The 24,266-nt window shown below is 41.9% G+C and overlaps 1 protein-coding gene and 1 long non-coding RNA gene across 12 annotated transcripts; one reads left to right on the top strand and one right to left on the bottom strand.

Annotated features, from left to right (window-relative positions):
- The first annotated feature begins 28 nt into the window (after positions 1–28).
- REXO5 (RNA exonuclease 5) lies at positions 29–23,116 on the top strand. 11 transcript variants are annotated; one of them, XM_041120139.1, is made up of 20 exons: positions 29–90; positions 337–456; positions 2,102–2,223; positions 3,114–3,240; positions 4,086–4,170; positions 5,510–5,659; positions 5,838–5,926; positions 6,748–6,863; positions 7,672–7,810; positions 8,372–8,466; positions 9,275–9,377; positions 9,983–10,119; positions 10,422–10,548; positions 10,895–11,005; positions 11,129–11,266; positions 11,782–11,874; positions 12,390–12,609; positions 13,160–13,353; positions 13,925–14,034; positions 18,737–18,839. In XM_041120139.1, the coding sequence occupies exons 2-20, from the start codon at positions 340–342 to the stop codon at positions 18,837–18,839; spliced, it is 2,376 nt and encodes a 791-aa protein (XP_040976073.1). In that variant the 5' UTR covers positions 29–90; positions 337–339. The 11 variants fall into 11 exon arrangements, 10 of the variants coding, with proteins under 10 accessions (XP_040976073.1, XP_029857319.1, XP_040976076.1 ...); XR_005931411.1 differs by lacking the exon at positions 29–90 and adding an exon at positions 22,898–23,116 and having other exon boundaries at positions 116–456; positions 18,737–18,941; XM_041120143.1 differs by lacking the exon at positions 29–90 and adding an exon at positions 781–985 and having other exon boundaries at positions 366–456.
- On the bottom strand, positions 7,134–15,128 carry LOC121232604. The gene is made up of 2 exons (XR_005931417.1): positions 14,833–15,128; positions 7,134–7,234 (listed from the first exon to the last, which is right to left on the bottom strand). It is a non-coding gene; the product is annotated as an uncharacterized LOC121232604 (long non-coding RNA).
- Positions 23,117–24,266: the final 1,150 nt, after the last annotated feature.

Raw genomic sequence — 24,266 nt, 5'->3', positions numbered from 1 at the left:
CGCCGGCGGCGGATCGGCTGCTCTGGCCTCGCCGGCAGGCAGGCGCGGGTAGCCGCGTGCCGAGACGGCGTGCTGCCCGGCGTGGCTGAGGTGGAATCGGCGGCCGAGGTTTTTTTTTTCCTCGGGGGAGGAGGGGGCGGCCGGAGATCGGCCCCACGGCGTCAGGGCAGCGGGCGACCCCCGCCTCCCGGTGCTGCCGGGGGAGCCCCGGCGGTGGGGCTTAGGCCGCTGGGGCCTGGCCCGGGGCTGACCGACGGCCCGGGCTACCGCCTCCGCCGTGAGGGGCCGCGGCGGCGTCGCCCCGCGCCGCCCTCAGCGCCCGCTGCTTCCGTCTAGGCCATGGCAAAGGCCGTCTGCGTAAACGGGCACAAAAGGCCCGCCGGTGCCGGCGAGGAGGCGGGCGGACGGCAGGCAGCTCGGAAGAGGAGGAAGGCGGATGGCGGCCGCGGCCCGGAGGTGAGCAGCGAGGCGGGCCCGGCGCCCGTGGCGGGGGGGTCGTGAGGGAAAGGCCGCAGGCCTGCGGCCGCGCGGTAGGCCTCGCTGACAGCCACCTCTTCGGGGGGTTTAGTGCGTTGGGGTGCGGGAAAGTCAGCAAAAACGCGTTTTACTGGCAGTCCGGCTAGGGGGTTGGCTAAAGAGAGCGCCTGCGAGTAATGGCTTAGGTTCTGCTCCGAGAAATGTGGAAAGGAACTCGTTCGGAGCGCTAGGCACTTCCATTTCAGTAACCCTGTTGAAATATAAATACACTCTCCAATACGGTTTTTTTCCTAAACAAAGTAGATCGTGAAAGGAGCCTTGTGTCTGCTCAGCACATTCACACCTGAAGGGTGCAGATCAACCCAGAGTTTCAACCTCATGGTAACACCTTACTCACCCAGGTTACAGCTCACTTGGTGCCCAGTATGGGAGAAGAGCAAGCATGTCTGACCTGTGAGATCGGTCTTATTTGTACCTGATTAGAGACTGAAGTCCCTGTGGTTGGCAGGTAGCTTTTGGTTCGTGAAACGAAACTTCTGTTCTTGGGTTGGGTTTTTTTGGCAAAGCTCTCATTAGGCTGTATTGAAAACAACAGTGACATGACTTATTTGTCTAACTTGGCAAGAGAGATGAGGGACTAGCAATTACACTACCCTGTGTTACTATTACCAGGTGATTCTTAACCACTTGACCTCAAAGGCTGTCACCTCTGTTTAGCTTTCTCACCCAATGACAAATGGCTTTGGAAGTGCACCAGCTCAATCCCATGTGGGCAAGCTCTGTCAAAATTAATGAGCACAAGGCTTGTTAGTGTGGTGGGGAAAACACAACTTCTGGTAGTTGTTTATCCTGTGGGATTTGATATTCTGTAGTATTCTGTGGTCTTTTTTTCTCTTCCCTTGTACGCCGTGATGTCTTCTCATCACATAAAAAAAGAGTATCTTTAAAATTTTTACAGGCCAAAGGAGCTTCATTGGAACAGGCCATATGGTCAGTGGAGGACTCCAAAATCATGCATTTACTTACTGATTAGCTTTTAGGAGAATTTGTGCATTTAGGCTTAAAGAACTGTTGTGTTGAACTGTGTGGTACAGTTTCCCCTCCATCTCCTCTACTCGATGCTTTCTCTCTGCAGGTTCTTTGGATTTTACGGAAACATTTTTTTTCCTGCAGGGGTCAGCAAACCCATCTGCCAAAACAGATCACCTAATGTAAATGAAGCAAATGGGTTTCAGCAAAACCTTACATGAAGTGGATGCATATAACACTTGTATAAATGCCCAAAGCTCTACAGCAGCAAGTGGGTGAATGGGTGGAGAGAGGAGAACATCGTGTTTGTGAATCAAATAGCTTTAAGTCTCCTTAGTACATACATCTACTTACGTTAATCTTTATTAAATAAATCTTTGAAGTTAGAGTACCTGGGTTACTGAAATATTGATAGTAAATTTAATATTAAAGTGTGATCTGAAAGGAAACTTTTGCCCATAATAAGTGGAAGAGTTATTTTAAATGTAGTTGATTGTGTCCAAATAGTTTCCTTTTACCATATTATTCACTTCATTTTCCATGAACTTGTGTGATTACATAAAACCTTCCTTTACTAGTGTTTCCCTTTTTACAGGAAAAGTCATCTCACTTGTCAGCAGCTTTATTTGGTGAGGACTGCGAAATCAGCCATGACCAGCTGTATGAGTTGTTAAAGTATGCAGCTTTGGGAAAATGCCACAATGCAACACAACCCAGGTATAACACATTCATATTCAGGAGTCAACCCTGTCTTGTGTCCTCACACGTTGTGAAAGGCATACCTAAAGGTATATTGGCCATGCTGGTTTTGGAATCCTTGCAATGCAGTTACCATAATGACAGCCTGTATTATGTAGATGCAGTTGTTGTTAGACTTGGCCAGAGACCAGAATTCCTCTTCTGACAAAAATTCTACCCTTTCATGGTTTTGTTTCACGCAGTTATCAAAAACTAAACAGTATTGTGGAACCGAAGAAGCTTCACACACTGAGAAACAAAATACCAGGTTAAAAATATTAACACGACACAAAAAATATTAACACGTTTCACATCAGATATAATTGAAACAGAGTGTTCTAGAGTGTTTTGGGAAAAACATTTTAATCACTTTGCCCCTTTTCAGGGCAGCTTCTCAGCAATGGAAGGAAAAGGCTGAGGAGGGTATATAACCTCATGTGGCAAAAATATGATGAAATGTAATGAATCTTGAAATGAAACTTAAGGCAAAAATGATCCCACTTTAGATTTTTAGTAGTGAATAGAAAATGATTTTGTGAAACTTTTTTCGATGCGTTAATTCACTAGACTGCATCACTGCAGCTGAGGTTACTCATGTGTGTTCATATGCTGATGCATATAAATGAGGTATAAATGTCTTGAAATGGTACTGCAGCAGAATTTTGCTATAACTCATTCTTTCTCTGTCTCCTATATTCTGTTGCTTCCAGGAATATGTGGCTTTTTGAGATAAGCCATAAAGCCTTTTCTCACTGAAGTAATTTGGCACTTTGCCGTTCACTGACTTAAAAGCTGGGCTGGTTCCAAGTTTGTTTTTAAGAGTGCTTGATAATTGTTTTGCTTTGATTTTTTTTTTTTTTTAACTGCAGCTGGTGCCGTATTTATCACCAAAGACACCTGGCTGGGGTTGTGGTTATTGTTCTACATGAAATGAGCCAACTCCATTTCTACAAATTCTATTTGCAGTTCAAACACCTCAGAAAACTGTTCCGGCATGTAAGTCCCCAGACAGTATTGCTGTCTTCTAAACTTCTTCCAGTCCTGAAACCATGTCCCAAGGATTAATTGCAGCGGTGAAATGACTGCCTTTTCCAATAGGAAGTGGCCATCTTTGACTCACAAAGCAAGCTAATGAGAGGATCTATTTGTAGCCATTGTCAGCTCAGAACAAAGGCCAAGGCTTTGATATTAGAAACAGGTTTTCAAGACTTGATGTCTTTGAAGCCTTACCAGGTGAAAAGTGTATTGATGTTTCAGTCTGACTGTTATGCTTCCTGCATCTTCAGGATGCCAATGAGATTAAAAATATCTTGGTTAATTTGGAATGTACTATGAGTGAGTGAGGAGACTCTCCAATAGAGTTATGCTATCCCACTGGCTGAAAAATCTTACTTTTACTATTTGCATTTTATGTCAATTTTCTCCCATTTCCCAAAAAGATTATGAAAAGAATTATTTTAATTTTCTGAGTTAGAAGCAACGTTTTTGAAGGAAGACTTCTAGAGAATTCTCCCTGAACTGCAGCAAATGCAAATCGCAACTTAACTGGCAAGTCTGGAACTTGTTTTAGTTTCTATCAAAGAAGGTCTTGAGATTTGCCTTCTTGATCATATCAAGTAAGGCAAATCTGTCCCTTAGTACAAAGAATCCTGTATCGTCTGTCATTAAAACAGGTTTGGTTTGTGTTGAGGTTTTTTTTCTTTCTTGGGAAAACACCAAACATATTTCCACTACTTCTTTATCCATCCTCCTCTAAATTTGGCTGGTTTGGGGATCAAGAAACATCTCATTTGCTTGATATATCTGCTTCTGTTTCAAAGTCTCTAACACATCTTTTTCAGAGATTCACATTAACACCTTCCGCTAACTTCCTAGCCAGCCTGTATGGAGAAGGAGCAAACCTGAAACCTCAAAACACTGCACAAGGTATCTTGTTTGGGTTTGCATCATCTGTTTCAACCACAGTGATTCACTTCCAACAGTAATTTATGACTTTGCATCCTGTGCAATCCCAGCGTTTTGCTATGGTAAACTTGTTTACAAAGGAAAATGTACAGGGGCTTAAAACATGAGACTAGTTACCCTAACTAGTTCAGTAACTCTCTGTTGGATTTATTGTCACAAGTAAATGCAAAAAGCAGAGAGAAAGTTTTTAACATGCTTAATCCAAAATTCTGACGCTTTGTTACCCATTTTGTGATTATTCTATTCTAAGATGTATCTAATAAAAGATACAGGGATATAAATTAGATTAAAGCTAAGTAGTTACTCATTTCTTAGTTTTCTGTGTTATACTGAGCAGCAAATCAAGGTAAAGAATGGGTGTGTTGACGACTGATTTCCTATTTTTACACTCTTTATAGAGGTGATTGTAATCCAACAGGCTTGTACAAAACCTGCAAGAGACTACAATGCGAACTTCACTGAAATTGTTAGAAGTATAACAAAGAATCTTGAATTCAAGTCCTAAATGGGAGAATGAACAGCTATTACTTTCAATGTATTGACAAAGTCCTCTAGCATCCTGACTGTAAACCTACTGCACAGTCACAGATCTGAGATGTCAGGTATACTTTTCTTTTAAGTGCCATCTGCAGAGAGTCACCTACAGGATAATTTAACTTTATACAGCTGTGGATTCTGGTGTCAGTTCAGTGCTTGCATCCTTGTGAGCCACACCTAGAGCACATTTTCTCCTGATAATACTTACAGGAAAGAATTTCACAGAGAAGGTAGAAAAAAAAAAGATAACTTCTTCTACAGCTTACATGAAGTAACAGATGATTATGTTGTCATGCTTACAAGGCAAGTTTGTTCTCTCTGTTTCTGAAAGGAATGTGAGACAGAGACTTGTGATGTGACTTGCTTGTGAATCAGCCAGCAGTGTCAGTAGCTGAACTGAGAAAAGATTCAAGTATCCTGAATATCAAGTATATTTTGTACACTGTATACATTACATAGAGTATATATATAATTATATATATTATGTATATAGTGTGTCTATATATATACACAATAGATGAGAGATAAACTGGAGATCTATATATATATAAATGGGGGAGAGAGAGAGAGAGATACAAATAAACTGGAGCTAGACAGATAGATCGTTTGTCTGTCTGTCTGTCTATCTATATCTCCAGTTTATTGGTCCAGGTAGTGTTTTCCTTTGAAATGGTGTAGCCTCTTAGTGTGCATACTAATGCAGAAAACTGACTGCAAGTAGGGAGTACTGTCCAAGCTTGACAGATGCTTCTGTATTTTACAGGTTTGACTTCCACTAGCAGTCAATGTATTCCTAAAAGCTCAGACTTGCAATGTGATCCCATCATTCGGAAATATGGAGAAAAAAAGCGAGGCCTTACTAGCTATACTCTAACTTTAGAAGAGCAGAAAAAAAATGATTATCCCATAAAAGGTCAGGTTTTGAGGGCTTTTGTTGTTCTGGGTTGTGTTGTTCTGGGGTTTTGGGGGGGGGGGTTGGTTTTTTTTTTTAATTTATTTTGACAGTTAGTGATATGTTTGGTCATATAAGATATATGATGAGTTTTAGAGTAGAGAGGTCTGTTTCTTATTCATGGGTCTCTTCATTCTAGGCTCCCCTGGATGTAAGGGCTATATAGATACAGAGTGTGATCAGCAGAGGACGGACAGCAGCCCCCTCTTTGGTCTGGATTGTGAAATGGTAAAAATAAATGTGTGTGGCCTTGTAAAATATAGTCAAGCAACCAGACTCCTACCAGCTATTCCAAAGTGAGCCAAGCACCCTGTGTACTTGCTAAACCACTTATGACATATTAACATCTGCTGCCAGTCCCTTCATTGATGGTACCAGTGCTAGTGTAGCCATGGGAAGGACTCAGGAAGTGGTTCTGGCAACAAGACAGAAATACTACCTTGAGCAGGGCAGCAGAGAGCTCAGTTCTGCACTGGCTGTCAGAGCAGCAGCTGGATCTGCGAGGCCCATCAGGAATGCTGCAGTAACCCTTGAGACTGCTGTGGAATTCCTCCTGCCAGCCCTCCCCAAGGTTTGGGAGAGAAAAGATGCTTCCCTATCACACATCTTTCCTTTAGCCATCAGTTCTTCTGGCAGCATGCTGCTCCTTTAGTGCAGTTTTGACCTTGTGGAGATGCCTATTTGGCATCAGTGTTGAGTAACTAATGATACAACCTGGGCTCTGCTTTTAAATTTTACATCTCTGGTGAAGATGCTCTCAGTGACAGCTCTGCAGTGCAGAGCACAGACTGATTCTGTGAAATCAGCACTTCTTTATAATGGTTTTCTTTTTGTTGTGCTTGCCTGTGTGCTTGCTGTGCTTATGGTGGGCATTTAACAATTAAAATGAAGCATGCTACAGTATAAAACAACTAGCTATGAGTGGTAGATCTCTAAGTTGAGGAACTCCTTAGTAGTGATGCTGGCTGCAGCCAAATCAGATGTTAGCTGAGGTTTTTGAGTGGGAGCATCACGCTGATTGAACAACTGCCTCTGCTTCTTCCTGATAGTGCCTGACTGCAAAAGGAAACGAAGTCACTCGTGTCTCTTTGGTGGATGCACAGGGTCAGTGCCTCTTGAATGAACTAGTCAAACCTGAAAGCACAGTAGTGAACTACCGCACCAGGTGACTTCCACATAAGTTTCTTATCTCTTCGTCTTCAAGAGCTGCAACCCTTTCAGATTAAGCCTGTTACACAGGAGCTTTCAGAAGGCTTTGGTTTGCACAGATGCTTATTGCATTTCACTCAGTGTTAAGAATACAATTCTTGCTGTGTGATTAACATAACCAACATTATGTATACGCTCTTTGCTACGTAGTGCCCGTGTGGCTACTAGGCAGAAGCTTTACCATTCTGCAGTGTTCTAGGAAAAGTTCTGTTACAAATTAATGATACACAGTACAAGTTAGTCTTTATTCCTGGCTATAAAATAAGATGGAGGGTGAGTGCAGGATTGCAGTCTGTGTCTCTCTGCTCTGTAGCCAAATCTGCTGATCTGTAAAAAATGAATAGAGCAGCTCATCAGCGTGTGGGCTGGGCTCAGTATTATAACAAAAGCAGGCAAAACTGAAGCCTTGTCTTCTCCAAAACTTTGCCCAGCTTTATGTAGGAGGGGATGTGCCAATCCCCTCAGGTTATTTGGAAGCATCTCCTTCCACCATCAGTCTTGCAGTATTTCCTTACCTGTGCTATCTGATGCCAAGAACTGTTATCACTTAAGAATTAAGTTATACTTGAGAGAGAGAAACTTTTGAAACAGATGTGGTAGCATTCATAGCAGTTTAATACACCTGCAGTATATCCTCTAATAGTAAATAGCATTCTGTCATTAGTTACACTGAATTCATATTTTACATGCCCTGCTTGTAATATTCTCCAGTAGGTGCTGTTGCTAATGTGTTGCTTTTACCTCATCCAACTTCTGTTTTGAAGATTCTCAGGAATCACAAAGAAAATGCTTCTTCCAGTGAAAACAAGACTGTCAGACATCCAAACCAGACTAAAAAAAATCCTTCCCCATGATGCAGTATTGGTGGGTCATTCTCTAAATGCTGATCTTCAGGCTTTGGAAGTGAGTATGCTTTTAAGAGTATTTTTCCCAACCCTGTGATACTCATTTCAGACCTAGAAACTCTAAACAATTCCTTTTTTTATTAGTGAACACTTGTTAATTGCTTTTTATTATGAATAGCCTTACGTCTGTAAGGATTTGAAAGAGAAAGACTCTCCTTACATCTATGAAACTTGCGAGGGGCTGTTCAGAACCCAAAAGGAAGGAAAGAGTCTGTCCAGACACAGATACGGTTGCAATGTCACTACTTCAGCCAGATGCTTCTGATAGCTCTGTCATGGGAAGAACTGAACTCCTTCCTGTATTTAATTTAATCAGCCTAAAATGCTTGAATCATAATTAATCTTTCTAACCCAATCTAAGTCTTCCGAATAGAGTGTTAGAAAGGAGAGTTGGGCTTGTTTCATTATTCCCATCTGCTCTCTTGTTGTGGACCAGTTATCTATCGTGTGAAACTGGCAACTGAATTGAGAAGGCAGAGACACATAACAATGGGATTACTGCCCAATTCTATATGACTGCCGCTCATAAATTAAACTGGTGATGTTTTCTCTCTTCCAGATGATCCACCCCAGTGTTATTGATACTTCATTGCTTTTTGCCAGAAATGAAGGTCGAAGATTTAAGCTAAAATTTCTAGCCAAAGCTGTTTTAGGGTAAGAATATTACTGTATTGTCATAAGAAATATTAGAAACTGTCACGGTGGGTTATAGGATCTTGCTCTTCCACTAGTAGCATCAGATTTTTTTTTTTTTTTTTTTTTTTTTTTTTAACCAAAATTCAAAAGAAAGGAGCAGGCTGTGCAAATAGACATGGTAAAGAAGAATTTACTGCCTGCTTGAAACATCAGGCAGCATAATAAATTGGCTTGTCTTTGAGCAAGCAGAGATGCTGTGAGCCAACCAGATTTGAGTCCTAGCAAAAGTAGCTTTTCTGCAGGTAGCAGTACCAGTGTATCAAATTGTAGAGCAATAAAGACACTCTGGCTCACACAAATGAGATCTGTTGCAGTTAGGGAGAAAGAAAGGCTAATGTGTGAAAGAATGATTCACTGACTTAAATCATATTCCTCAGCGTACTAGCTACCACTGGATAGTATGTCTTAAAGATACAGTTCTCACCATTCACATAGTGAATATTAATACTCTGCAGTGCCAAACTTGACTGAGTTGGGTCATTGGTCAAGGAAGAAATAAAATGAAAAATAGTCATGCATCAGAGTACTAAGTATTAGCACTGCTTCTGTCAAAGCCGGTAAACAGTGTTTTGCTCAACATTGCAAAAACATTTCTTGCAGTAACTTTTGGGAATATTTCACAAGAATGCTGCTACACAGAACTGAAATCCTTTTTGGAGAGGGGAAAGATATTTTGCCTGAAAAGGACCCAGTTTAGAAAAGACAGGATGTTGGTCAGTGTGGAAAAACAGATAACCTGGCTGTACACCTAATTTTGATGCCCTAGGAAGGAGATTCAGTGTGAACAGAAGCTTGGGCATGATCCTGCAGAAGATGCTAGAGCTGCATTGGAATTGGCTCAATTCTTTATTGAGCAAGGACCAGCAAAGGTAGCTATATCTAATTAAGATTTCTGTCCTTAATCATAGAACGTACAATTGTGCTTATGAAGGAAAAAACAACATTCCTGCCCATCCTCTTGTTGATTTAAAAGAGAAAATGGAGCTGTGATAGAGGCCTCAATTTTGACAGCTTGTTACTTTCAGCATATATTCAGGTATCTTAATAGCCTGAGTATTGCCAGTGTTCGAGTACTCCAACACTGACATGAATCAGCACTGCTACTGATCTTGAAGAATGGATTGGGTAGAGAAGGATTGAGACACTTCCAGCCTACGGGAATGCCTGTCATTTTTCCAGATGAAAGAAGTGAGAGACCTTGTATGTTGTGGTAGTGATTCAGCTGGTTTTATGAGTCTCTTGCTTGTGTCGTTGATTTCTGAGAGAACTTTTTTTGGAGATGATTGCTGGTTGATGCTGTGAGTACTGCATGCTTGAAAATTACAACAGAAAATAATAAGACAAGAAATTAATGCCTGTTTTTCTTCACTACTCTGGAGTGTGCCTAGATGACTCATAGAGAAAGCATATGCTTTTTGGTTAGCTACAATTAGCTCAGATGAAAGCCAACTACTAATCTTCTTCCTTCCCCAAGGTAGCAGAACTAAACTTGGAGATGCTTCTGACAACTGAAAAACTGGCTGAGGTTTCACAGAAAAAAGCTGTGTTACAGCCACAAGGATGCAGGGTCCAGAAACAGTTGAATGAGCCTCCACATTTATCCAAACCATGGTAATAAGATTCTAAAATATGCATGTTTTTCCTTCTGTCGAATCCTCGGTAAAATCAAATAAGTGCGTTATGTTTTTCAGAAGCCATCACGGTCTTCAGAGACACCCAAATAATTGTAGCATAGCACTGAAAAACTTTCAGAAGTTGCATCTTAAATTTCACAAAGCATTTTCTAGGCTTCTTTTGATGTTGAGGACAAGAATATTCTTTCAAATTTCTTTAATGAACTGTATAATTTTTCTCTGACAAGCACTTCTTGAAAGCTTTTAATTCACCATATTGATAAGTACTGTGATTCACAGCTTTTCTCTCTCTGCTAGTTTTTTAGACTGCTTGCAGGTGACTGGCCAAAAACCCCTCCTTTTGGGCAGACAGGAAATGGACTCTTCTGGCCTGTGTCAGAGTAACCTGAGCACTTCAAACAAACAGGTGAATGGACTTAAGAGTGGGTTGGTCTAAGCAAGCATCAAAGTAATATCAAAGTTCTTCTTGTTCTGGGGGTGGGTAGATGAGTCCTATTTTAAAAAGCTGACTGACAGTACTGTTAGCAATAGTGTTAATACCGCGTTAGCTAGATCCATTTTAACATTTTGGAAATAAGCTTTGATCCTCTACATCCTCTCATGACTCACTAAAGAAGAATTTCTGCCTGAGGGCTTCCTTGGACAATAATGAAAATTAAAGTTGAGAATTATGTTCAATAGCTTTGTTTCTGATCCTTTGCAGTACAATTGTCTTGTACCTCTTTGAGCCTTGTACACTCTTTTCCCTCCAGATTCTTCAGAGGGCCTTAGAAGATGTTCCCCTGTCCACATTCAGTATCATTCAGTTCAGTTTGGGTCCAGAGTACATTGCATCTCACCTTCTTGCTGGACTTTATGAAAAGGTACTATTTTTTTGAAAATAGTCTTCATTGCTGAGCTTAGAAAGAGACATTATTTATCTGGAGGCACCAAGTAGGTAGTTCCTTTGCTTTGTGAAGTTCCTTCTCTAATCTGTGTTCCTACAGGTGAGAAGCAAGCTGACTGACATGCTGACAATTTACGCAGGTCCTTTTGAAGAAAGCTTTTGTCTGAAGTCTGTGAAAAAAGAATTTGGGAAATGTGGACCAATCCAGTCTCTTACAGTGGTAACTGAAACATACCAGGTGAGGAGGACTCAAAGCATTAAGCTTGCTGACAGGCATGGAAGGCCCGAGTAGTCTCTTGGAAAGACATGGAGTAGAACCACTGAAATACCAGTTATTCTGTTTGGGTTTTTTTTCTGGTGGTTTAGTCATCAGCTACAACAATTCAGGGTATCTAAAAGCTGTTCCACACAATGACAAGAATAAACACAGCACATGTGGCTTCACTGTGCTGTTCTCACTAAAGGGCTTTGAGCATTGGAGAAACTGAGATGTTTTTTGTCCCTCTCGAGAGAACTGATAAGCTAAGGCCTTTAATGGCAAAAAAAAAAAAACGGTTGGTATTAATTGAGGAGCTAATTGAAGGTTGTTTTTTAACAGCTATGGTGTATGGAGTGTTACATATATTACCCTGAAACCTTTTTATATTCCATTTTTAAAAGAAAACACAACTTAATATATTGAGACCTGACTTTTTAAAAGGGAGGGCTAACGTGTCTTACTGATAAGCCTGAACTATCTTATTCTGTTTCAAGCCCTATGTCTGTATCCAATACGAAGTGCTGGAAGCTGCCCAGCTTGCTGTGGAAAGCCTAAATGGAGCTGAGGTAGCAGGATCCTGCATTAAGGTAAACAATGCAAACAGCAAAAGTCTTAAGTTATGTTGAGCACAGGAACAGCATCCAATATGTCTCTTTTAACATCTGCTTACAGCATAGCGTCTGGGTAAATGCTGGCTGGTTGTGCTGTTACCATCTCCCTGTCCCTGGACAATTCAGAGCCACTGGCAGAAAGGAAATGGTTATAGCCCTCTTTTTTCCTTTCTGCCTGTCAGCAGAAGGGAGGTTAGAAAGCATTCTGACCTCCTACTGCAGCTTTAAAAGGAAGAGCCAAGTAACAGTGTGTTAAAATGCCATATACAAAGCATGGCGTTCTTAATTTTGTAGTGTTTCTGCATTACAAACATGATCTCTCTTCCTTTTTCATGACTAATTAAGGTAGCCTTCATTAGTCGTATTTTTTTCAAGGGAGGAAAAATAGCCTGTCAACTTCGGTTAATAGGAGAAAATAATTTAAAATAGAAGCTCAGAACACAGCTGCTTGGGCTGACATGCTGTGTTTGTTCCTGCTGAATCCACCCCAGGTCCAGAGACCCATCACTGCAGGAATGCTGGACTGTGATGTTTGGATAAAGGAACTAGAACTGGACGTAGAAAATGAAGGTGTCATTTATGTGGCGGGTCTAAAGGAGTCATTAACAGAGATGGACTTGCAAGAAGAATTCAGCCAGTTGAAAGACCTGGAAACACTGTTCCTGCCAAAGGATCTCCAGAGTGGAAAGCACAGGAACTGCTGTTTCCTCAGTAAGTAGCTTCACATACAGCCTGCTTATTTCCTTCAGACAAGCTCATTTAGCAGCCCTTGGGACTTTGCACAGACACAGCAAGAGCTACTGAAACTCATGTATGCTCAAAGTGATGGTATTTAAAATACTCCAGTAAAAGCATGTATTGTTTGGTGGAGCAGCTTACAGCTAAATATTTAAAAGGAAAAAACCCTGCGTGAAAAAAACCTGCGTAATAAAAAAAAAATAAAGATCTTTACTTAGAAAAGTTCCAGGATAGTTCATTGGCTCCAGTAGCTCAACATGAGGACTGGCTGCTGTGCAGCTTCACACAGACAAGTAATCACCTCTAAAAAGGTGAGGCGAACAACTGGATGAGTGCTGTTGCAGTCAGTTGGCGTTGCTATAGTCTGATGTTCACCTGTAGCAAGATGACGATCTGCTTGCTGCAGTGATTTCAGTTTCTCATCTCCCTCCTGCTCCACACCTTTAGCCCTGCCCTATATGTGCCAAGGAACAGGGGAGCAACATCGCTGCCAAAGCATGTTCCCCTTCTCTTTGTGTTTCAGAATTCCAGAAATCACAGAGTGCTCTGGATGCCCTTGAAGTTATAAATGGATGGAGTGTGAAGGGTAGCAAACTAAGAAGTAGGAACGCTCTTGCTTCAGGTCACCTTTGGAGATGGATTTGGCAAGTGAATCACAGCAATGGGAAGCAAGGAGGAAACATCTTATATGAGAAAATGGAGCAACTGTCTGACTCTGTGAGTTTAAGGCTAGGCTGATGTTCATTGCAGTTAGTGAGGAGGTATTGCCCTGGGAACCAGGAGTGATAACTTTGAGCACTTAGGTGCAGAGCTGCATGTAACAGAAGGGTCTCCTTGTGCTGGAGCAGAGAGGCTGCCAAGGATCAGTTCTCACAAGGCACTTTGGAGAGGTCATACCACGTGAGATAAGGTGATGTTTGCAGGGTACTGTATAACCTTAAAACCAGCATAGCTGCTCAGGGCAGCAAGTGATGCTACACAGGAACTGAAGCCTACCACTTGAGAGCAGACAGAGCAAGGTACAGGTGTAGCAAGTGGTATGAGAGTCAGAGGAGAGGTGAGTAGTTGTGTAGCTGTACAGGAAAGAACAGCTCCAGTTGCAGCTCTCATTTTTACTGGAGGCTGCAGTGCCATTTGAGTAGGGCATGTGGTTCTCCCTGCTGCTGTCCTCACCTGTTCAATCCCTGACACTGCCCGAGGGTCAGTCTTGCCACATTCACTTTTAAGTGTGATTGCTGCAGATCTGCAGATGAGTGGGGGATTGTAATGCTTATATTCTGTTATGCAGGAGCAGGATTTAAGGAAAAAGGTGAAGAAGTTAGACCACCATATCAAAAAGCTTTATAGAAGTCTGCAGAATAACACCCTGTGCATTGTTCTCTTCCCTGGAGTGAACAGGTAACTTGCCACCTATTTTGCAAAGAGCCAAGGAAAATATATAGCCAATTATTTTTATCTTAATCTATTAAAAATTAAAACCCTGCACAAGGAAGTGAAAGCCTGAGAGAAGGCCTGAACAAGCTGTTGTACTTATTCAGTCTGACTTTCATGTTAGGCCAATAAAACCTCAACAGCAAGTTCTGCCCATAAGCCATGCCTGATCCAGAACAAGCACAAGTGCTGAAACCACTTACGTAGCTGATGGTCCAGATTAGCAAGGCTGAAGTACACAGTGTTGATTAATTATACAGGTCTTGTCAGTTCACCTACCTTCCCCTTTTGGATGTTTCATCCCTATTGAGAACAAGGTAAGTTTTATGTGCCCATGAGAAAATTGAGCAGAGTTTCTACAGCAGCCACTCTTTGGAGTGGTTTTGGTGGGGTTTTGTTTGTTTGTTTTTAAAACCACCTAACTGCTGCAGCCAAGGCATCATCTACCAGTTGTTGTCTTGTGGTACCCTGATGTACATGCTTCAGCCATAGCTGATCAAGGAGGTGGTTCATGCGCTTGTTCTTACGTGAGGGACACAACTGGAAAAAACATTTTTACCAAGTCCTTAAGCTTTCATAGGAAGGGTTAAGTCCTAGAGTTGAGTTGGGCTTCAGTACTAATATCAGGGATGCTTCCAGATGGGGTGGGCTTCCTGCATTTCAGACCCTGGGGCCTGAACTGCCACAGTTACTCACTGCTTAATTATTAACCAGAAAGGTTAAATCTTTCCCAGGCAAGGCCCTAGTTACTGAGTACATACTTACTTCAGCAGTCTTCTTTCTGTTCTCTCTGAAAACTGTGTCACTGTTCAGACAGTCAAATAAAGGTCACATCTCCCCTTGCTTTTCTTCAGTTGCCCTTCAACAGATGGGGTACCATTCCTTGTGGAGACAGAAGACATGCCCTGAAATAGAAGCAGGAAAACAGAGCTGCTTGGCAGCATCTCTTCTGCCTGGCAGGGCAGCCAGGCCAGGTTCCCCTCTCTTGCTTGCAAAGCTTCCTCCGAGGAAGCATGATGCCGTATTATTCTCTGCACCAAACAGCGTCCCTAGAAGGGAGATGCATCCCAAGCCAAGCATATATTTAGGCTTAATGCCAGTGACAATCCGTTTCAGCAAAGTTGCATGCCAAGGGCTGCTCTTGGTGTGATTTGCTCTAATTGTCAGTTTCTAATAACATGTAAAAAAAAAAAAATTTTTTAGGGTTTGGCCTTTTTTTTTTTTTTTTTTAATAATTTGTCTTCTTAAATAAAGATCATTGAGCTGTTTTCCCACACACTCAAGAATGATAGCATATAAAATGAGACAGCAGCAATTCCTACCTTATTAGAGAGGTGGTGGTTGCATGTAGCCATATGTAAATAGTTTCTTGCACAAGCTCAGTATCAAACACTGCCTTGGTTTAACTCAGCCATGGGGGAGCCCTGAACTAAGTAAGTGCTAACTTCTGCAGGCAGTTTAGCAGTGCATGTGGTCCTTTGATCATCTGCTCTTTCTTCTGGGCTATAACCAAGTCAGCTTTTACATTTCTGAGCAATTGTTTGCCTCTTCTCTACACCAGTGTAGCACCTCAGTTACTTTGCATACTAACCTGTCGGCCCACTGGAGAGGTTTGAGGAGAGGACAGCTGTGGAGTTACAGTCCACACTGTCTGTCTTTTGCAGCAGATTCACTGGTCTCAGCGGGTCCAAATTTACTTTTCAAGGGCCATCTCAAACTAGCCTCACTTCATGCTTGCCTGTTGTCTCACATCACCAAGGGCTATGAATCCCACTAGCAGACCAGGTGGATTCAGGAGTTTGCATCCACAAGGAGCCTATAGAAGCCCACAGAGCCTGGCTCACATCTCTCAGGCTGCTGAGTGGGTTGGAAGGGAGCTCCATCCTAGGCTTGGAAGAGGTTTCTTGCGGAGTGAGGTTTCTGTGTTACTGTTTCCCGGAGGACTGACAGTCCACAGGAGGCTTCTTGATTAAAAAGAATGCCAAATAATTGTTGGGTGCGGGGAGAAAAAAAAACCAAAAAACAGTTTTTCAATCTGCTGATCCTGAAGGTTGCAGGCTTCGCACTACTAGACCAGCAAGCTTATGTGCATCAAGGCTACCCTGAGCAGAAATAACACACCTCTTGTTTCTGTTGCAGCATGCATGGATCACAATCTGGCCTTGGTCTGATGGGAATAAAAGATGACGGAGGGAGGAGTGCTTGTTAAACTGCCAAGTTTTTAAGCAAAGTCTTTTGTTAAGATATTTTTAATTACTTTAAATATTGATGTCTTTGTAAAGATCTCTTACCATAAGAACAATAGGCTTTCACTCTGTATCTTTTACAAAGTCTAAAAATAAAAGCTATTCAAAACATCTTAAAGCACAAAACCTTTTCCATTAACCCATCTTGCTGTGGCAATTTTCCTTGGCAGTGGGTGAGCTAGGCAAGTGCTTAGGAAGAGCTGGGGGCAAACCAGGGGGAGTGTTGCATAAAGGCCGATCAGTATTGGCCTGTAAGATGTAACTTGGCAAGTCGTTCATTACCGGAGACTGATGTACCAGCTGGGTTGTCCTCACTGAAACATTGCAGGCCATAAACCAGCAAGCCAACTTAATGTAGTACCTGCAGCAGCTGCTCAGCAGTTAAAAGCTGTTCTCAGGAATCGTGTGGATTTCTGGAAATGTGCTGTGCCAGCTCTGAAGCAGAGTCGCTGCCTCCTTTCTGGGAAAGTACAGTACTTAGTCCATGGAAAGGAGGAATTGGTGATTCATACTTCTTGGACAAACTCTACTTTCTCCTCCCTCCCTGACCACCCCCCCACCCCTCACACACAAAAAAAGAAAAAAAGAGAAGTTACAGTGTGGCTGTGGGAGGGGCAAGGGCCATTTTAAAGAAAGCACACCTCTCTGCGAACTTCATACATCATCGCTTTCAGGAGGGAGCTGGAAGTGCAGAGTTGCACTAAGACTGCACTACCAGCAGTAGCATGAGGTCATTTGCAACCTGACAGCTTGCAGCCATTGCCACGTAAAATAAAGGCTGCTTGAGCATCTCTTGTTAATATATGGAATTTCCAAGCATGAGGATGCCTAGGAGAGCTTTCAGCACTGAGAAAAAAGAAAAAGTTTGTACAAGGTTTGAACATGAGACGAAGCATTTCTTGATATGAATTAGAATAGGCTGAGATAAAGTTGAAATAGTTATTATTCCAGAAATTATTAAATACAGCTGATTGATTGATAGAATATTTACCTTCCAATCCCAAGTTCCCTGTGCTGGGCACTTGAGCAAAAAGCAGCTAGTGGCGTAGAAGTCAGGAGCTGTTGCATGGAGGAGGCAGGCAAAAATAAGGGCAAGGGAGAGAAAGGCAAATGCAGCGCTAGCCCAGAGGCAGCACTAGTAGGCAGGTAGTAGATGCTTATGTCAGTGTCGTTCATACCTGAATTTAAAGCCTCCAAAACTCCTGAAATGAAACTGATTATTAAGATGAAGACAGCCGATTTTTTTCTTTTAAAAGTACTCTACCCCCTCCAAGCGAGCCTGGCATCCTTTGGCTGTGGCTATTGCAAACTGGGATAAGCATCAACGTCAGGGCTACTACAAAATGTGAAAGGGAGTCAGTCCCTTCACCCAGCACTGCCAGTCCCCACTGCTGACCCCAGCCCAGCAGAGACCACGGGGTCAGGCAGCTCAGTGGAAGGGGGTGAATGGCAGACTGACCTCAGCACTCATCCCTCTTAAGAATACGCTCCTGTTAACACTGTTCACATCCAGCATCATCTTGCAGACGCACTGCAAAGTTGAAAAAACCCAGCTAGTTTTCATTCCACGCACTTAAAAATTATGTGGTCACCTCCCCGCAAGGACTAGGCAGGATTTAGTAAGCAGCCAGGATTCCTGCTTGAGAAACTCTGGAGATGACAAATAAAACTAGCAAGAGTCCTATTTATAGGCATGAAAAAATAATTAATTTGTCCCCTTTTAATTGAAAATGTAAAAAGGACTTCAGCTTTAAATAAGACATTTTGTACAAAGCTTGAGCACAAAAAAGTGAACACCAACGTGTCATTATGTAAACACCACAAATGTTACTCATTTGTTCAGTAATGCACAGAACACCGTGCAAGTTCCCTTTCCAGTGGATTAGATTTCTGTAGCTGTTCCCCTCCCACCCCTCAGATATTACTGGAATACAGGAAACCCAGAAGCTTTGGAACATTTACAAAGCTACAGTAGTCAGGATACATTATGACTAAAGGATTTTTTTTTTTCTTTAAGGGATTGGTCATTTAAATATACAGAAGTACAATAATCTCACAGGTAAATGAATGGCAGCTTGGATTAGAAAAAGCACCAAAATATTTAATATACATCTGGCACAAATTCCACAAGAAGTCAGTAATGGACAAACCAATGCTTTGCTTATAAGAAAAGAAAAACCTCAGACTGCACTTAATGCTCTTCTTCCAAAAGGGACACAACAAAAACATTGCACTCAGGATTGCTATCAAGTAAAGACGACCTTCTTATCACAACCTATTTGCATTGTGCCTTAGATTGCACATTCTATAAGATGCTGTTTCCATTCTGTTCCAGACAACAATGGTGAGCAAAATGGTAAAACTACAAACCAAATGGGACTCAGTAGATGCATCATCTTGAATTTCTCCCACTTTTCATCTAGATCACGGTTTCAAATTTGGCCACGTCCCTTTAAAAAAAGACCCTACAGGAAACAGAATTTACTCCAGCCATTTTCAAGCATTACATTTCCACAGCACTTCTGATACTGCTGCCCGAAAGAGGAAGCACCGGTCTGTTCCACGACAAGCAATACATTCATTGTTTCCCAGAGCAAGAAAATTGGATCGTACATGGTTATCTCTTGGGTAAGTCCGAAAAGGCAAAAACCACTCCTGACACAAAGAACGGCAGATTCGATCCTATCCACCCTTGCTGGTTTTCTGAGGAATTGAGAGATTGATCAGCTAGTTGTATTCACACATGAGTCAATGAAAGCCACACGAAGGTGTGCTCTCATTATTTCCTTGGAATTTGTTACTTCTCTGGGAGCACACACTATCAAAATGCATTTCTTCCATAAAGGGCAACTTGAGGCTAAATTGGGGCCTCAAGATCCACAAGCAAGTACTCCAAGAAACCCAGCTGGGTCAACTAGCTCTCCCAGGCTGACCCTTCTCCTCCACGCAGCCTGTCAAGGACTTGCGGTTGCTTCGTGCCCTCGAGACCAGCCAGTACAAACCCCAGTTGCGTTGGGTCAGGACCTGATCCTGCCAGTTGCATCCACGGCTCTTGGAATTCGAGTCACTTGGCAACTGACAGCACGAGGCCCTCCAGCCACTCCTGCCAGCCCATCTCCTTTTTTTAAAGACTATTTTAACTTACAGATAAGAAAGCAAGCATATTTTTAAGATAACTGTTTAGCGTGACTTAAAAAGTCACAAACTTCAAAATATTAAGCACTACTCTGTGAAGTCCTCTAACGTGTAATACATATGGGAGTATAAAAACAGCAGCCAGCCTTCAGCTCCACTGATCCTCTGTGCAGGTTTGCCGCCTCTGGTCACACGATCTCCCCTCTCATGGGCCCAGAGAAGAGCAAGAGTCAGCAGTTGTAACTGCATAAAATGGCAACATTCAAGTAAACACACTGCTTCAACAGTAGGCAACCTTTAGTCCAAATATAATTTACGGCAGGGGGGGAAGCACTTTACAGCAAGAACATTGGAGACAGATGTTTTTTTCTGTCCGTGTGTGAAATGACATGTTATCCGGAAAGGGCTTATCTGAAGAGTGCAATTACGCAAAGATAGAAGCTTTTTTTAAAAAAAAAAAAAAAAAAAAAAAAATGGTATAACCTCCAGAACCTGTTGGATTTTAAAACCTAACTACAGAAAGACTGAAGATTGCAATAGTAGCAAGGAACCACTGTAACGTCAGTGATTTAAGGCAAGCTGTTAGCAGGACTAGTACGTTCATGCTCCTTTTACCTATTGTCTCACACGTCCCCCCCGTCCTCTTGAAATATGTGCCCGTACAGATAGTGCAAGAGGCCACACCCCAAAAGCAGCCCTCAAACTGGAAGAAGAATCTTGTAGCAACAGTTGCTACAGCATAACATCTATTTGGGATTTGCAATGACAGTAACTGTGTCGTAGTTTTCTTTGGGGAAGGAAAGGAAGGGACACAGATCTGTTGCATGAAAAAGAGACACCACCTAAATGCATTAATGAATACAACTGAGCACTGAAGCCACTCTGGCATCCCCAATACACTTGAGAATGCTCCAGCTTTGCTCAAGCATAAGGGTTTTATCCTGAGCCAAGATTCTGACCTCAGGGAGGAAAAGGACATGTGTAGCCTTTACACTTTTGCAGCTCCAATCTTTGCTGGGTGTTACAGGTCCAGTCCAACAGGGAAAACACAGTATTTTTAATCAAAATACACTCATGGCACTGCATCAGGTGGGTTCCTAAAGTTTTTCAAGGGCAAATGAAAAGGCTGATGACTCCCTCTTGGGGAGCAGCTACTCCATCTTCAATTTATTGTCAGTACAAGTAGCCTGACCAGGGAAGAGGATGTGTGATAATAAAAGCCCCTGAGCCATGTGCAATGTAGCTCTAGTAGGTTACTCTATTGCACTCCAAAACTAGCACCCAGGGGGACCGACATTTTTGTTTGCAGCTTGACTTGGCTCCCTTTCAAAGGGTCAGTTGCATGCAGATTAAAAGCAGTATACCAAAAAGTATGGCAAATAGATAATACTTAACTTGGGTCAATTAAAAAAAATAGATCACTTATCCAGGCATAAAATCCTGGGAGAAAAGGATGGTAACTTTAAACTATTCAAGTCTAAGAAAAAGAGGTAGAGATACCTATGTACTTCATGGTGAAGGAGTTACAGCCTTCTGTCTTATAATTTCATGTATTTCACTTCAGTTGGCAATATAAAACCAAAGATTCAATCTTCAATAGTCCAGAGAGAAAATTTTAACACTGGTGGTTTTGTTTGCACACGACAAAATTGAAGCAGACACTTAGCTTTCAATACTTATTTGAAAAAATATCTATGTTTTGCTGTATACTGAAACACTACCCTGAAAAATTTTGAGTTTCAGGTTAAGCATCTTCCTTTTTAATATGAAAAGGTAAATTCACATGCACACATTTTGAGCAGAATGAGCTCAAGGGAAGAATCGGGTGCCCAATTTACTGAGGATCTTCTAAAAAAGGATCACACTGCAGAACACAAGGCTGCAAGACCCAGAAACTCACAATGACTATTATTTCCCAATGAATGGGAATGATGTAACCTCAGCCAGCAAATTACATCATGATCGAGGTGGCTATTAACTACGTGGTGTTTCTTTAACTTTGGTGGGCTTTTTTTGGAAACAAGGCTTAGAACTGTAAGGAAGATACTTATGTTGACAGTGTCATGAAAATACTAAGGTCACTAGTCAGTGCACAGCCATGTCTGGGAACCACGGGTGACAGGCTAGTCCTGGGATCCATGGGTTCTTCAGGCTCTGACGGACACGCAAAGAGTGAAGTAAAAGTCACACAGGCAAAGCTGCTGCTGTCCCCAGCACTTTGAACCCCGCACCTGACAGCTGCCCTGCCCTCAGGAAAAGGGGCTGCATCTATTCGCAACCAACCCCAAGTCACTTGCTCATCAGCAGAGCTCTTAAATGTGCTTGGCTGAAAAGCTGTAGTGGTTCAGAGGCTGATTCACGAGCAGATCTGCCCTGCCAGCCTGGGGAAGGCAGCGCTTGGCAGACCAAACTGCCACAGGCTTCAGCTGTCTGATTTTATGCCACCTGCCCACACCTTCATTTATTTTTCCTGTGGTTCTTTCATTACGATTGCACGGTATTAAAAAGCTATAATTCTCCATATAGAATAGCACCAGCAGCAAGTAAACTCACAATTCAGCGTTCCATTTTAATTAATTTCCTCAGTCATGTTTTATGGCCAGCTATGGGCGGAATCTTTCAAATCCTTACTTGAATCAATCAATAGTCTTTGACCTCAGAAATGCACCCACACAAGTAAAAATTAGCACAAGTAAGCCTCCAGTTGATCTGGGAGCCAAATTTTAAAGGTGTTGCAAACTATAATATGGTGCAGGTGGTCAGTGTTTTATTACTAGGGACTAAAGTTTACAGGAGTTGTATTTCTTTGCGTATAAGGGAAGGCAATAAAATGCCACAGAGTGCGGATGTCAGACCAGTTTTCCAGTATATTACTATAACTATCTATATAGTTTTCTATAGTTATTTATCTCAAGTTGCAGCAGATTCACTACATGCATAAAGTTTTCTAATGCATACTCTAATTAAAAAAAAATTAAATAGCTGCAATGGTTTCAAGGATTTCATCAGCATCACTGCTCACTACAGTGCTGTGCCCTATACAATAAAGATTTAAATTATATAAAAATGAAGCGTGAATGTATTTGGCCTGTTCCACAGATATTCACAGTTTAACCATTAAACAAGCATATTTTCAGAGGCTCTGGTATTGTTAAAGACTTCTCACAAACATGTACAAACCCCCACTCCCACACAGGTACACCAGCATTACAGAGTACGGTCTATTCTCGTTTAGGATCATAAAATCACCAGACAATCCAAGGGAAGGTCTGACGCCCTCTCTCACTTTCAGCACTGCCAAAGAATTGCACCTCCAGCTCCTGGTTCAGGAGTTTAAAACTGATACAGGTCTGGTTGGCATTCTGTAAATGGTAATTAAAAAAAAAAAATAAAGTTAGGCTAAAAATAAATGGTACTTTGCTAGATATATCACTTGGCTATTTTTGCAGGTATTCTACCCAATGGGTGGAGTTGCTCCTGCTAGGCTGAAAGCAGCGGAACAAGAGCAAGGCTGTCCTCTCGTACTGAAAGCAGGGGACTTAAGCCACTGAGAATTGTATGTCCCTTCCCCAACAGGAAATAAGATTTTCCATTCCTGTATATTCACCACCACCACCTTTAAAAAGAAGCTGTATTACGTTTGATACACTAAAACGGCTAAGCCTTGATGTGCTATGGATGGATTTTCTTACTGCTATCCACATTCAGACCACAAGATAAACACCTTCCTTAAAGAGCTCTACCCCTCATCCTTCGGAACTGCTGCAGTTTAGCATATTAATCAGTAGCAGCCACTGCCACAATTTTGTGTGCATGTGCATGCACTGGCTATCCATTTGAATAGTTTTCACACTCTGGACATTTTAAATTCCCTTTAGGAAAAAAAAAAATAAATGAAGTGATGAACAAAGCATTTAATAGCTGAATGAATGAGTAGTCTCAAAATTATAAATACAGTCTTCATTTGCTATCAAATCAGTCTCCACTTGGAACTTTCACTAACAAAGCAGCCTCTGTTGGGGAATTTTTTTTTTTCTTTTTTTAAATTAACAGCACCAGCAAAAGTCTCACCATAAATTCAGTTATACCAGCACAAGTGCTTTGGCCTGCTTTGCTCACCAAATCAGAATAAGGTTTTACTGCCAAACAGTGCTTGTGCCACAGTAGCTTGGAAGGTTACAGTAGCAAGAACAAAGCTTTGGGTGTATTTACCTACAATAGAGCAAGTTCTGGGCTCGCCTCCTGCAAAGGGACAGGCTCAGCTGCATCTATAACAACCACATTTGTCTTCCAGAGCTTAACACGTCTCCCAGCAAAAGCTTGCAGAAGCATCATGGACCAAACACTCCTTTTATTAGATGAAAGAGATGCTATCTGTGGCTTGTGGGTTTGTTTTTAAACAGTTTTCAATACCCACATTTTGTTAGTGATTTATGATCTCAGACCCAAGCTATTGCATAGGCTGCACACCAGCAAAGCCAGTGACACAATTCAGGCAGATCCTCCTCCTCTCTCTGCTAACTCCCCTCAGGCACAGCAGATGTGCAAAGCATGCCATCCTGGATCCAGTGACAAGCTTGCCACTTAAAATCTGTTTCCCTTTAGCTTTAAAACCCCTATATCACCAAAGCCATTAGATGATACGGATGACTGTCCAGGGTGGTTTTTTTTCGTTTGTTTTGGTCTGTGGTTTGGTTTTTTTTTAATTGAGGCTATTTTATGATCCTGAAATGCAGCTCTGAAAATAAAAGGTGTGTAATGGAAGTGTATCAAATTCATTAAGCCAGTACTTAGCTCTATAGAAAGCCTTGGCAATCA

Source organism: Aquila chrysaetos, chromosome 25 (assembly GCF_900496995.4).
Source record: "Aquila chrysaetos chrysaetos chromosome 25, bAquChr1.4, whole genome shotgun sequence".
Taxonomy (NCBI): Eukaryota; Metazoa; Chordata; class Aves; order Accipitriformes; family Accipitridae; genus Aquila; species Aquila chrysaetos.
The sequence above is the reverse complement of the archived record's forward strand: the minus strand, read 5'-3'. Positions and strand labels throughout refer to the sequence as shown.